General features: G+C 36.3%; 1 protein-coding gene across 1 annotated transcript; it reads left to right on the plus strand.

Moving 5' to 3' along the window:
* The first annotated feature begins 481 nt into the window (after nucleotides 1–481).
* Nucleotides 482–8,358, plus strand: LOC149138407 (peroxidase P7-like). Its single transcript, XM_089452982.1, has 5 exons — nucleotides 482–700; nucleotides 803–968; nucleotides 7,526–7,551; nucleotides 7,679–7,844; nucleotides 7,944–8,358. Exons 1-5 carry the CDS (start codon nucleotides 482–484, stop codon nucleotides 8,327–8,329), a joined length of 963 nt encoding a protein of 320 aa, XP_089309108.1. The 3' UTR covers nucleotides 8,330–8,358.
* The last annotated feature ends 3,493 nt before the right edge of the window (nucleotides 8,359–11,851 follow it).

Consider the following 11,851-nt stretch of genomic DNA (forward strand, 5'->3'; position numbering starts at 1 on the left):
CAATGTAATTTTGTACAAGCTGAGACAGAGAAATTTTTTAGAGAAAGAGAGTAATTTTTGTGGAACTGAAGCGTTCCTAGTGTAATCCCTCAAGAAGACGAAAACCCTTTTGTAACAGGCAATATTTATTAATGAATAGAAATCTTCTTATGTGTGTGAAAAAGTCTGTTCTTCTTCAGCAAACAATTTTTTCTTCCCTGTGCTAAGATCCTATGTGTTAAAAACAGAGCATTTTTTCTTCTATTCATTGTTGTTTTGGAATTAAACAGAAAATTCCCAACACCTTACACATTCTGCTCATTTGCTATCACACGGACTAAGGCTGCTTGCAGAAGAGAAGTGGAAGCCTCTTCAACTCCAACTTCAACTTAGATTGCATCGTCTATAAGAAGCTCAGTATCCTCCAACACTCAGCACACATCTCCGTTTCTACAACTCGATTTCACTTTTATCTTCTGTGTTTCAAACTTTTCTTCTAAATATGATGATAAGGACTCTAGTGTACATTGTGGTAATGGTTGTGTTTGTATCTTTCATTAATATAAACGCTGTGAATGGGCAGCGAAGCTCAACGTTTTATGACAAATCGTGTCCGACTTTGCAGTCGATAGTAAAATCAGTGGTGAAGCAGGCGGTCGTTAAGGAGAAGAGAATGGGGGCGTCCTTGGTCCGCCTTCATTTTCACGATTGCTTTGTCAATGTAAGGAAGTGTTCTATTTACCCAAAAGATAATGATTTGTCACTAATCATTTATGCTTTGTTTGTGTCGTCAAGTTGAATTTTGTAGTTGGATCCCTTGCAGGGGTGTGATGGTTCAATCTTATTGGATGACAACGCGACGTTTACCGGAGAGAAGACTGCAGGCCCAAACGCCAATTCTGCCAGAGGATTCGAAGTAATAGACAGCATTAAAACTCAAGTGGAGGCAGCCTGCAGTGGAGTCGTGTCGTGTGCAGACATTCTCACCATTGTTGAAATATTAATTTCAAACTGTTTTACTGCGCACATTTACTTCTACCAAAACAGCTGAGGAAAACTGCCAACCTCCATCGGACCGCTTTTGCTGAGGCAACGGTATTCCCTCAAACGCCCCCCATCCAATCAAAACGTGACACGCGTTCACAGTACATTTTTCAAAACCACGTTTTACTGGGACATAATGTTCGGGTGACTTGATTGAGCGATGATCGTTCGATTAAAATGAAGGTTTGAAGCCGTTGATTGAAACAAAGATGCGTACAGACCTACAACAAATAAATATTGCGTGAAGTAAAAGTTTTTGACCGCCAGGTTTAACAGTAAAATTATTAATGAATTTACTCCGGTCAGTAAGGGTTGGTAAAATTTTAATTTTACTATTTGTTTAATTCACGGGAAGTATGGGCATAGGTAAATGTTTTTAATATGTACGGGAGTATGGTCATATTTTTTTGTTAAAAAAAAATATACGCAATGTAATTTTTTCTTCCTTTTTTTTGTTACATACACATCGTATGTAATATGTTTTTTTTGGAGTTGACTATTGTAATGCAAGGGTGAAACGCACAGCAGTGTGAAACAAACAAAACCAGAACAGAGCAGCGTGAATTTTTTTTTGAGAAGAAAGCATTGTAAGCACGTAGCAACGCGTGAGTAGGGAGAAAGGGAATGCTCGGCAGAGCCTGAATGTAATGTTTTTTTATTGAATGTGAATGTAAAACTGCAGCAGCATATGTAAGAATTTATTTTATTTACAGCAGTAAATGTAAATGAAAAATTTACACACAGCAGTGTAAATCTTTTCAAATGGAGACAAAGTAATTTTTGTTGAAAGTTTTTGGTGTAATCCCTCAGGCAGAGGAAGAATATTTTTGTAACAACAGTTTTATTTTAATGAATACAAAGCTTTTGTGGGTGTATGTAATACTATGTTCTCAGAAATCAGTTATAGCTTCCCTGTGCTAAGATCCTGTGGAGAAAACAGAGCATTGCTCTGTGTTCAGTTAATTTGTTTTTGGAATTTTACCAGAAAAATTCCCAACAATGGTATCAGAGCTTGTCCAGGCTCTTTGAAGGTGTCAAAGAAGCTGAAGGAAGGTTCCTTTTGCTGTAGCAGCTTCTCCAGCAGAGTGAAGACTCAGTGAATAAAGGATCCAGGTATTTCTCAAAGGTTTTTGTGTAGCTGTTGAAGACAGTCAGTGATTTTTAAATACACAGTCAAATATTTCAAGCATAGCTGAGAGTGCAAAGAATACCTGGCTCCAGCACCAGCACTAGCATGGGTATTTTTAATACCCAGCTCCCATAGTTTAATGGGAAAAACTATGACTATTGGGAAATAACCATGAGAGCCCTATTTGCCTCACAAGGTTTATGGGAACTTGTTGAATATGGGTTTGAAGAACCAGCAGATGAAGAAGAGTTTAATAACTTAACTCAGGCAAGGAAAGATCTTTTGAAGAGAAATAAGAAGAAGGATTCAAAAGCCCTCGTATTTTTATATCAAGCAGTGCATGAGAGTGTGTTTCCAAGGATAGCAGCAGCAAATACATCCAAAGAAGCATGGGAAACTCTCAAGACAGCCTATCAAGGCATGGAGAAAGTGAAGACAACAAAACTACAGTTGCTAAGGAGAGATTTTGAGAACCTGTGCATGAAGGAGTCAAACAATATTGACTCATTCTTCACACATGTGATTGCTTTGGTCACACAAATAAGGACTCATGGAGAAGCTCTTGAAGAAAGGAGGATTGTGGAGAAACTATTGAGGAGCCTACCCTCAAAGTTCCATGTGATTGTCACCACCATAGAAGAGACAAAGGATCTCTCAAACTTTTCAGTTGATGAACTTCATGCATCACTGATAACACATGAGAAGAGGTTGAGTAGAAATGAAAACTCATCTCTAAAGCAAGCCTTTAAGACCCAAATGTCCTTTGGAAGAGGAAGAGGTCAAGGCAGAGGAAACAAGAGAGGAAGAGGCAGAAGCCAAAACAGAAGTGGAAGGAACAGTCCAGCAAATGCTCAAGGAAGAGGCAGCAATCCAAATCAGAACCAAGGCCATGGCAGCAGTCAACAAAGTGGACAACATCATGCTCAAGGACAAATGTACGAAAAATCCAATGTCCAATGTTATTACTGTAAAAAATATGGGCATTATGCAAATGAATGTAGGAAGAAGCAGCATGATATGAATAATAGATCTAGTGCAAATATCACTAGAGAAAATATCAGCCAAGATAATGTGCTTTTAGCTTGTAACATGGCTGAAACAAATAATGATGATATATGGTTTCTAGATTCGGGTTGCAGTAACCATATGACAGGAAACATAGCCTTGTTTTCCATGTTAGATCAGAGTGTGAAGTCACAAGTCACACTTGGGACTGATAGTAAAATTTCTGTTATGGGAAAAGGAGAAGTAAAAATATTTACAAATAAGGTGAAAAGAAAACCATAGCAGATGTCTATAATGTTCCTGGAATGAAGTGTAACCTCTTAAGTATTGGACAACTTGTTCAAAAGGGTTACAATGTTTTCTTTAAGAATGATGTATGCACCATCATGGATAGAGCACCCAGCAAAAGATGCATTGCTGAAGTGAAAATGACGAGGAACAGGATGTTCCCTCTCAGAATATAGGCAGATTTGAAAAACAAAGAAGTAATTGCAGCAGTTACCCAAGAGGCTTTCCAAAGCGTACCAAAGGATGAAAATTGGTTGTGGCACTTGAGATTTGGACATCTCAATTTTGGAGGTCTTAACTTGTTGAATAGAAAAGGAATGGTAAGAGGATTACCAATGATAGAGAAACCGGACAGCCTTTGTGAAGGTTGCATATTGGGGAAACAACACAGAGAAAGTTTTCCATCAGGGAAAAGCATAAGGGCAAAAGCACCCTTAGAGATTGTCCACTCAGACTTATGTGGACCGATGCAAACTCCATCACTAGCAGGCAGCCAATATTTTCTAACATTCATTGATGATTTTACTAGAAAAACTTGGGTTTATTTTCTAAAGAATAGAAGTGAAGTGTTTGAAAAATTTCGAAATTTCAAAGCACTTGTGGAAAACCAAAGCGGGCTGCATATCAAAGTCCTGAGAACTGATAGAGGAGGTGAGTATATCTCCAAAGAATTTCTGCATTTTTGTAGAGAAAATGGAATCCATAAACAATTTACAACTAGGTACACCCCGCAGCAAAATGGAGTTACTGAAAGGAAGAATGAGTTGCTGAAAGGAAGAATAGGACCATCATGGATATGGCGAGGAGTATACTAAAGGCAAAGCATTTGCCAAATGATTATTGGGATGAAGCTGTACACTGCGCAGTATATATTTTGAATAGGTGTCCTACAAAAGCAGTGATGAACAAAGTGCGGGAAGAAGCATGGAGTGGGAGAAAGCAAGGAGTCACCCACATGAAAGTTTCTGGATGTGTGGCTTATGCACACATTCTAGATCAGCTAAGGGAGAAGTTGGACAGCAAAGGGGAGAAATGTATTTTCATTGGATACAGTGAGGAATCCAAAGCTTACAGATTGTATATCCCATCTACCAAGAATTTTTTTGTGAGCAGAGATGTTCAATTCATTGAGGAGGAAGCTTGGGATGGGAGCATAGAGAAAACAGTCAATGTTAAAAACTGTTTGTCTTATGATGAAGATGATGAGGAGATTGTTGAAATACATCCTCAAATAGCAGCGCCAACACAAGGGCAGCAAGGGACACCCTTGAGGAGAAATGAAAGTGCTTCTCCAAGCACACCACAAGGAGGAAATTCAAGTGCATCTTCAAGCACTTGTACACCAAATGAAAGAAGTAAGAAGTTCAGAAATTTAAGTGACATTTATGATGAAGGAATGAACTGTTTGTTTGCTTTATATTGTCATGTTGATGACTCTATTCATTTCGAAGATGCAATTAAAGATAGGAAATTGATAGAAGCTATGGATGAGTAGATTAATGCCATAGAAAGAAACAAGACATAGGATTTGGTTGAACTACCAAAAGGAAAAGAAGTCATTGGAGTCAAATGGGTCTACAAGACTAAGAGTAATGCTGAGGGCAAAATAGAAAGACACAAGGCAAGATTGGTTGTCAAAGGATACAAGCAGCAGTATGGGAGAGACTATGAGGAAACTTTCGCACCGGTTGCAATAATGGAAACAGTGAGAGCAGTGTTGTCCATAGCAACACAAAACAAGTGGAAAGTTTACCAAATGGACGTGAAGTCAACATTTCTAAATGGAGTGTTAATGGAAGAGGTTTACATTGAACAACCTCTAGGCTATGAAAAGAAAGGCCAAGAACACAAAGTGTACAGATTGAAGAAAGCTCTTTATGGGCTGAAGCAAGCGCCAAGAACATGGTACAGTAGGATAGATTCCTATCTACCGGAAAATGGATTTGACAAATGTGAGGGAGAACCCACCCTCTACATCGAAGAAAATGATGGTAAATTACTAATTGTTGTGTTATATGTTGATGATGTTATTTTCACAGGTAATGATGATTACATCATTGAAAATTTTAAAACAGTCATGAAAGAAGAATTTGAAATGACGGACATGGGTTTGTTGAGATACTTCTTAGAAATAGAAGTAGATCAAAATGAAAATGAAATTTTTATCTCACAAGCAAAATATGTAAATGAAGTGTTGGGCAGATTTAATACGCAGGACAGCAAGGCAGCACTCACTCCCACAATGATGGGATTAAAACTCAGCAAAGAGGACAGCAGCAAGGATTTTGATCCTAGCTTGTATAAGAGCATAGTTGGCAGCCTAATGTATTTGACTGCAACTAGGCCAGATATAATGCATGTTGTTAGTTTAATTTCTAGGTTCATGGAGAGGCCAAAAAAACAACATTGGGAGGCAGCAAAAAGGATTCTGAGGTATGTTAAAGGTACTAAAAGGTTTGGCATTTTATATACTATCTCATAATGTTCAGATTTAATTGGATACGCTAATAGTGATTGGGCTGGAAGTGTAGATGATCGGAAAAGCACATCCGGTTATGTTTTTCATATGGGCTCAGGAGCCATTTCATGGGCTTCTAAAAAACAGCCTATTGTAGCATTGTCTACAGCAGAGACTGAATATGTGGCAGCTACAGCAGCAGCATGTCAAGCAGTTTGGATGAGAAGAATGTTAAGGAGCTTAGGCCAAGAGCAGGCAAAAGGAACGGTAATTTTTTGTGACAATAGCTCAGCTATTGCATTATCTAAGAATTCCGTGTTTCATAAGAAAACGAAACACATAGACACAAGGTTTCATTACATGACGGAATTGGTAAGCATTGGTGAAATTGTCTTAAAACATTACAGGACTCAGGGACAGGTTGCAAACATTCTAACCAAGCCTTTGGACCAGAAAAGTTTCGAAATTTTTAGAAAATGTTTGGGTATGACTGAACGCCCAGCAATTGAAATTAAAGGGGAGTGTTGAAATATTAATTTCAAACTGTTGTACTGCACACATTTACTTCTACCAAAACAGCTGAGGAAAACTGGCAACCTCCATCGGACCGCTTTTGTTGAGGCAGTGATATTCCCTCAAATGCCCCCGATACAATCAAAACCTGACATGCATCCACAGTACATTTTTTAAAACCACTTTTTATAGGGACATAATGTTCGGGTGACTTGATTGAGCGATGATCGTTCGATTAAAATGAAGGTTTGAAGCCGTTGATTGAAACAAAGACGGGTACAGGCCTGCAGCAAATAAATATTGCGTGAAGTAATGACCACCAGATTTAATAGTAAAATTATTAATGAATTTACTCTAGTCAGTAAGGGTTGGTAAAATTTTAATTTTACTATTTGTTTAATTCACGGTAAGTATGAGCATAGGTAAATGTTTTTAATTTTAGTGTTTTTAATATGTACTGAGTATGGTCATATTTTTTGGTTAAAAAAATATATGCAATGTAATTTTTTTTGGTTTTGTTGTTGCATACGCATCGTATGTAATATGTTTTTTTGGAGTTGACTATTGTAATGCAAGGGTGAAACGCACAACAATGCAAAACAAACAAAACCAGAGCAGTGTGATTTTGCAGAGTGATTTTGCAGAGCGTGAATGTAATGTTTTTTTATTGAATGTGAATGTAAAACTGAAGCAGCATATGTAAGAATTTATTTTATTTACAGCAGTAAATGTAAATGAAAATTTACACACAGCAGTATAAATCTTTGAGCCTGAATGTAATGTTTTTTTATTGAATGTGAATGTAAAACTGCAGCATGTAAGAATTTATTTTATCTACAACAGTAAATGTAAATGAAAATTTACACACAGCAGTATAAATCTTTTCAAATGGAGATAGAGTAATTTTTTTGTAACAACAGTTTTATTTTAATGAATACAAAGTTTTTGTGGGTGTATGTAATACTCTGTTCTCAAAATCACTGGTAGGGTGTATGTAATACTTTGTTCTCAGAAATCAGTTATAGCTTCCCTGTGCTAAGATCTTTTGGAGAAAACTGAGCATTGCTCTATGTTTAGTTAATTTGTTTTTGAAAAATTCCCAACAACCCTTGCTGCTCGTGACTCTATTGTTGAAGTAATCATCTATTCATCTCCCGTTCAATTAAGTGTTAATGATAGATACAATATCGACTCATTTCATTTCAGACGACCTGATGGAATCAAATAATGCTTTCTAATTACTTGTGATTGCAATTTGTTAGCTTCAAGGCCCAACATGGACGGTAATGCTGGGAAGGCGAGATTCCCCGACTGCTAGTTTAAGCGCTGCAAACAACAACATTCCATCTCCCGCATCGAGTCTCAGCACACTCATCACATCTTTTCAAGCTCACGGTCTTTCTACCAAAGACCTTGTTGCACTTTCCGGTAGAAGATTACTTATGTAGCCATCATGTTAATAAACCATATAACTTTCATGTAATTAAACTGAACTCTTATCACGAACTCTTGTTATGATTATTACAGGTGCTCATACAATTGGTCAATCACGGTGCGCATTTTTCAGAACTCGAATCTACAACGAATCCAATATTAACGCTGCTTTTGCTACGTGTGTGAAGGCAAACTGCCCCAGCGCTGGTGGGGACAATACCCTATCGCCCTTAGATGTGGCCACTCCTACCACATTCGACAACAAGTATTACGCTAATCTGAAAATACAGAAAGGACTTCTCCACTCTGCCCAGCAGCTGTTTAATGGAGGTTCTACAGATTCTCAGGTGACTGCGTACAGCACCAATCAGAACAGCATTTTTACAGACTTTGCAACTGCCATGGTGAAGATGGGAAATATTAGCCCTCTCACTGGCACTAGCGGGCAAATCCGCAAAAACTGCAGAAAGTCCAATTAGTCTCTCTGAACATTGTATTCTCCGTATTCTTTCAGCTTATATTTTCTTTGTAACAAATTGATTTTCGATCGGCTAAAGAGTCTTCAAATCAAAGCTCTAAAAGAAAGCAATAAACGACATTTCTGAGATTATGTTGAGTTCAGACAGCACATTAATTTGACATGATGGCATGTTCAATTTTCATGAAAAATAACCAGATGTTTCCAAATTAATTGACATGCTTTTTCCAAAAAATAAAATAAATTGAAAGCCTTCTATATATCACTCGAAACCGATTAACTTCCTTCTATATACCATAACTCCAATTTGCATCCCAATGCCATTGGACTCGTAGAAGGCTTTACTTGTCGTCTTTACACTGAAACGTCCTCGCGTTCCATTTCGATATCATGGTCTGCAGATGTCAACCTACATCCATATAGTTTCTTTCGACGCTTTCGCACTATTGTTATATAAAAACCCAAGCAACACAATTTGTATTTTCGATTTTTCCGCCCAAAAGTTTCAATCTGTTTTTTATGAAAAATAATAAATCATATTATTTCTGAATTAAAATTTGAATCCTAATCATCTCGCTGAAAATATAAAAAGTTAACGCAGTGCATTACAAGGTTGCTATTAACTACTAACCCTCGGAAAAGTGAAAATAAACGATGCTTATTTAATTAACTCCAAATTATGAAAAGTGAAACTAAACCATGTTTATATAATTAACTCCAGAGTATTACAGGCATGCTTGACAGGCTTCTAAGTCGTACTGCTATGAAACCTGGACCATGTGTTTGATAAAACAATTTAAACTACCCAATGTGACTGAAGTTTAAAATGTACTTCCTAAAAAAATTGATGTATTTATGTTATTTATTCTTACAGATTGATTTTTTATCTTGTCTGAAGATGAATCACATTAGTTGGTTCTAAATGTGGACCACATTTTAATAATATGATTAATCAAAGACATATATCTACATTATGAATCACAAAATTCTGAGATATAACAAAATATTAAGAAATTTAGACTTCTGTGATCATTATTAAGTATTTATTATTAAGTGTTTGAGACATGGCTTCCACGATAATCACATCTTGTGAGGACAAAACTAAATATTTCTAGATAATTTTTCAATTTCTTAACACTGTTCTTTTAACAAATTCTCAATTTTACAAATAGCAAAGGCATTTCATCCCTTTCTTTCCTCTGCCCACACATTCCACTATGCCTGGACATTTCATGTTTAGATTTCTGTTTGAATGTAGTAAGGTTCAAATTTCGATTACACTCTGCCTGGGCAATTCACGTTTAGATTTTGGTTTGAATGTGGTGAGGTTAAATTTTCGATTCGATGTGCAGCTTCAACAGGTAGTTCAATATGGTGAGGTTTCACTGGCAGGTTGAATGCTCGATTCGATGCATTAGTATAAATTTATTCGATGCATTAGTATAAATTTTGATGACAATATCAATTTGATAGTATTAATAGGTACGAGTGATGGATGATATTTATGGGTATCAGAGACTAGTGGTGTAATCCTTTGTAGAACATGGGAGTTGCAAAATCAAAATTTCTGACTATGAATTTTGAATCTAAGATCTTTCTGCGTTTTGTTTGACAGAAGCATAGATTTTCTTAATAAAGGATAAACCATGCAAAGTTTTCATAATCAATTAAACATTTCTATCTTATATTGGGATTTTTATATCATGTATGTCTATATGCAATGCATTTTGACTCTGAGGTAATCAAAAAATAAAGTCACAAGGCTGTGTTTGTTAAAAGAATTAGTCAGCTGTATACCAGAACGATTAAATTGGAGCTGGGGGGTCCTCAAGGAATTGCATGCACAATTGAAAGCTAAACATTTCCAAGGGATTGTAGTGCGAGTAATGATATACATCAGGAACGATGGATATGCCGTGGAAACCTTTTGAAGGATGGAGTATAAAACATAATACATGACACAGAGTGTGGCTGGTAATAATCTTCGCAGAGGCAGTTAATTAATTCTATCATTATCCCTTATTGTAATGAAATTTGGTGGAGTCAGAGTGAGTATATATATATATAGATGTTTCTATTTTCAATAGCCATCAGTTTCTGTTAGAGTATATTCTACGACGATTTGATAATTAACAAAATAAACAAGAACTGCGAGCAGGGGTAGTCCCTGCCTAGACTGAAATCCTGCTGGGACTGAAATCCTTTTGTAAGTGTGCCAAGGCCTAACATTTGTAATACCAAAATACAACTTCAATAAGTGTGCCAAAGCCTAAAATTTGTAATTCCAAAATACAAATTGAAAAACTAAGGTGCAAAATTTCAGCGAATTCCGAGAATTTTCTAATATATTCCATGATGAACAGTGGAGTTTTCTAATATATTCTCATGAACAGCCGTGGATGTTTATTTTTATTCCAAAATGAACCGTGGATGTTTATTCTAAAGTACAAAATGTTTGACCGTTCATAAAACTTTCTAATATATTTCTAATATATTCCTATGATGAACAGTGGACACTAGGGCTTTTTAAAATAGTACTTGCATAGATGTCTATTCTACAATAATTAACTACAGCTCAACATATCAACATAGTTGGGCATATACACAATCTGTTTAACAAAACCATACGACAAGCATTTCAACCATTTAGTTTATATGTGAACATAGGAATTGGACATGGTAGGACTTACTTGGCCATTATTGTAGAAGAACAAAGAATTATGCAAGAACTTCGAAACAAATGATAATGTAAAAGAATACTATCGGTGGAGCAACGAAAGCCATATAAAATAAGTACACATTCACTCATGCAAATAGGACTGCATTGGGAGCAAAAGAGAATCTCCAAATGAAGCAATGGGAATGGGAAACTATATAAAATGTTATACATCAATGATGACAAATTGAAATTTTGACGTAAGAAAAACCACTCTAAATGGCAGAAGCATCTGGAAGTGGATTACTATCACAAAATTGAATCATGGGTTTTCTTTCAGAAAGGACCAACTATTTTACTATTTTACTAAAAGCAAAAAAGCATCCAGAAGTGGACTACTATCACAAAATTGAAACATGGTTTTCCATTCAGAAATCACCAACTATTTTACTATTTTACTATTTTCCTAAAAGCAAAAAAGAAACCACCCATTGATTTATCTTTCCTCAGCTTAAAAGAAAAAAAGCAAAAAAGAAACCACCCATTGACTTATCTTTCCTCTGCTTATTCTGTGCTTATTCTCTCCCTCATCTCTAGCCTGCACAAACGCAAATCATCATGAAGCACATTTTGTGCAAATTATCATGAAGCACATTATAGATGAGCCTGCACAAACACAAATTATCATGAAGCACCTTACAGATTAATAGAAATTCAGAATTTGTTTGACTTTGTGTCAGGTCTTCGGACTATCTTGCTGCCATCACCTTTCTAATAACTCTGCAAGTGTGGGATGTGTCTTGCTGCCAACACCTCCAACCTTCAGTTAAGGTTTGAAAAGAAATATAACATTCTATTATATATATA

The sequence above is a fragment of the Pinus tabuliformis genome, chromosome X, assembly GCF_031772625.1.
Source record: "Pinus tabuliformis cultivar Carrire ecotype Pingquan chromosome X, CPIR1, whole genome shotgun sequence".
Classification (NCBI taxonomy): Eukaryota; Viridiplantae; Streptophyta; class Pinopsida; order Pinales; family Pinaceae; genus Pinus; species Pinus tabuliformis.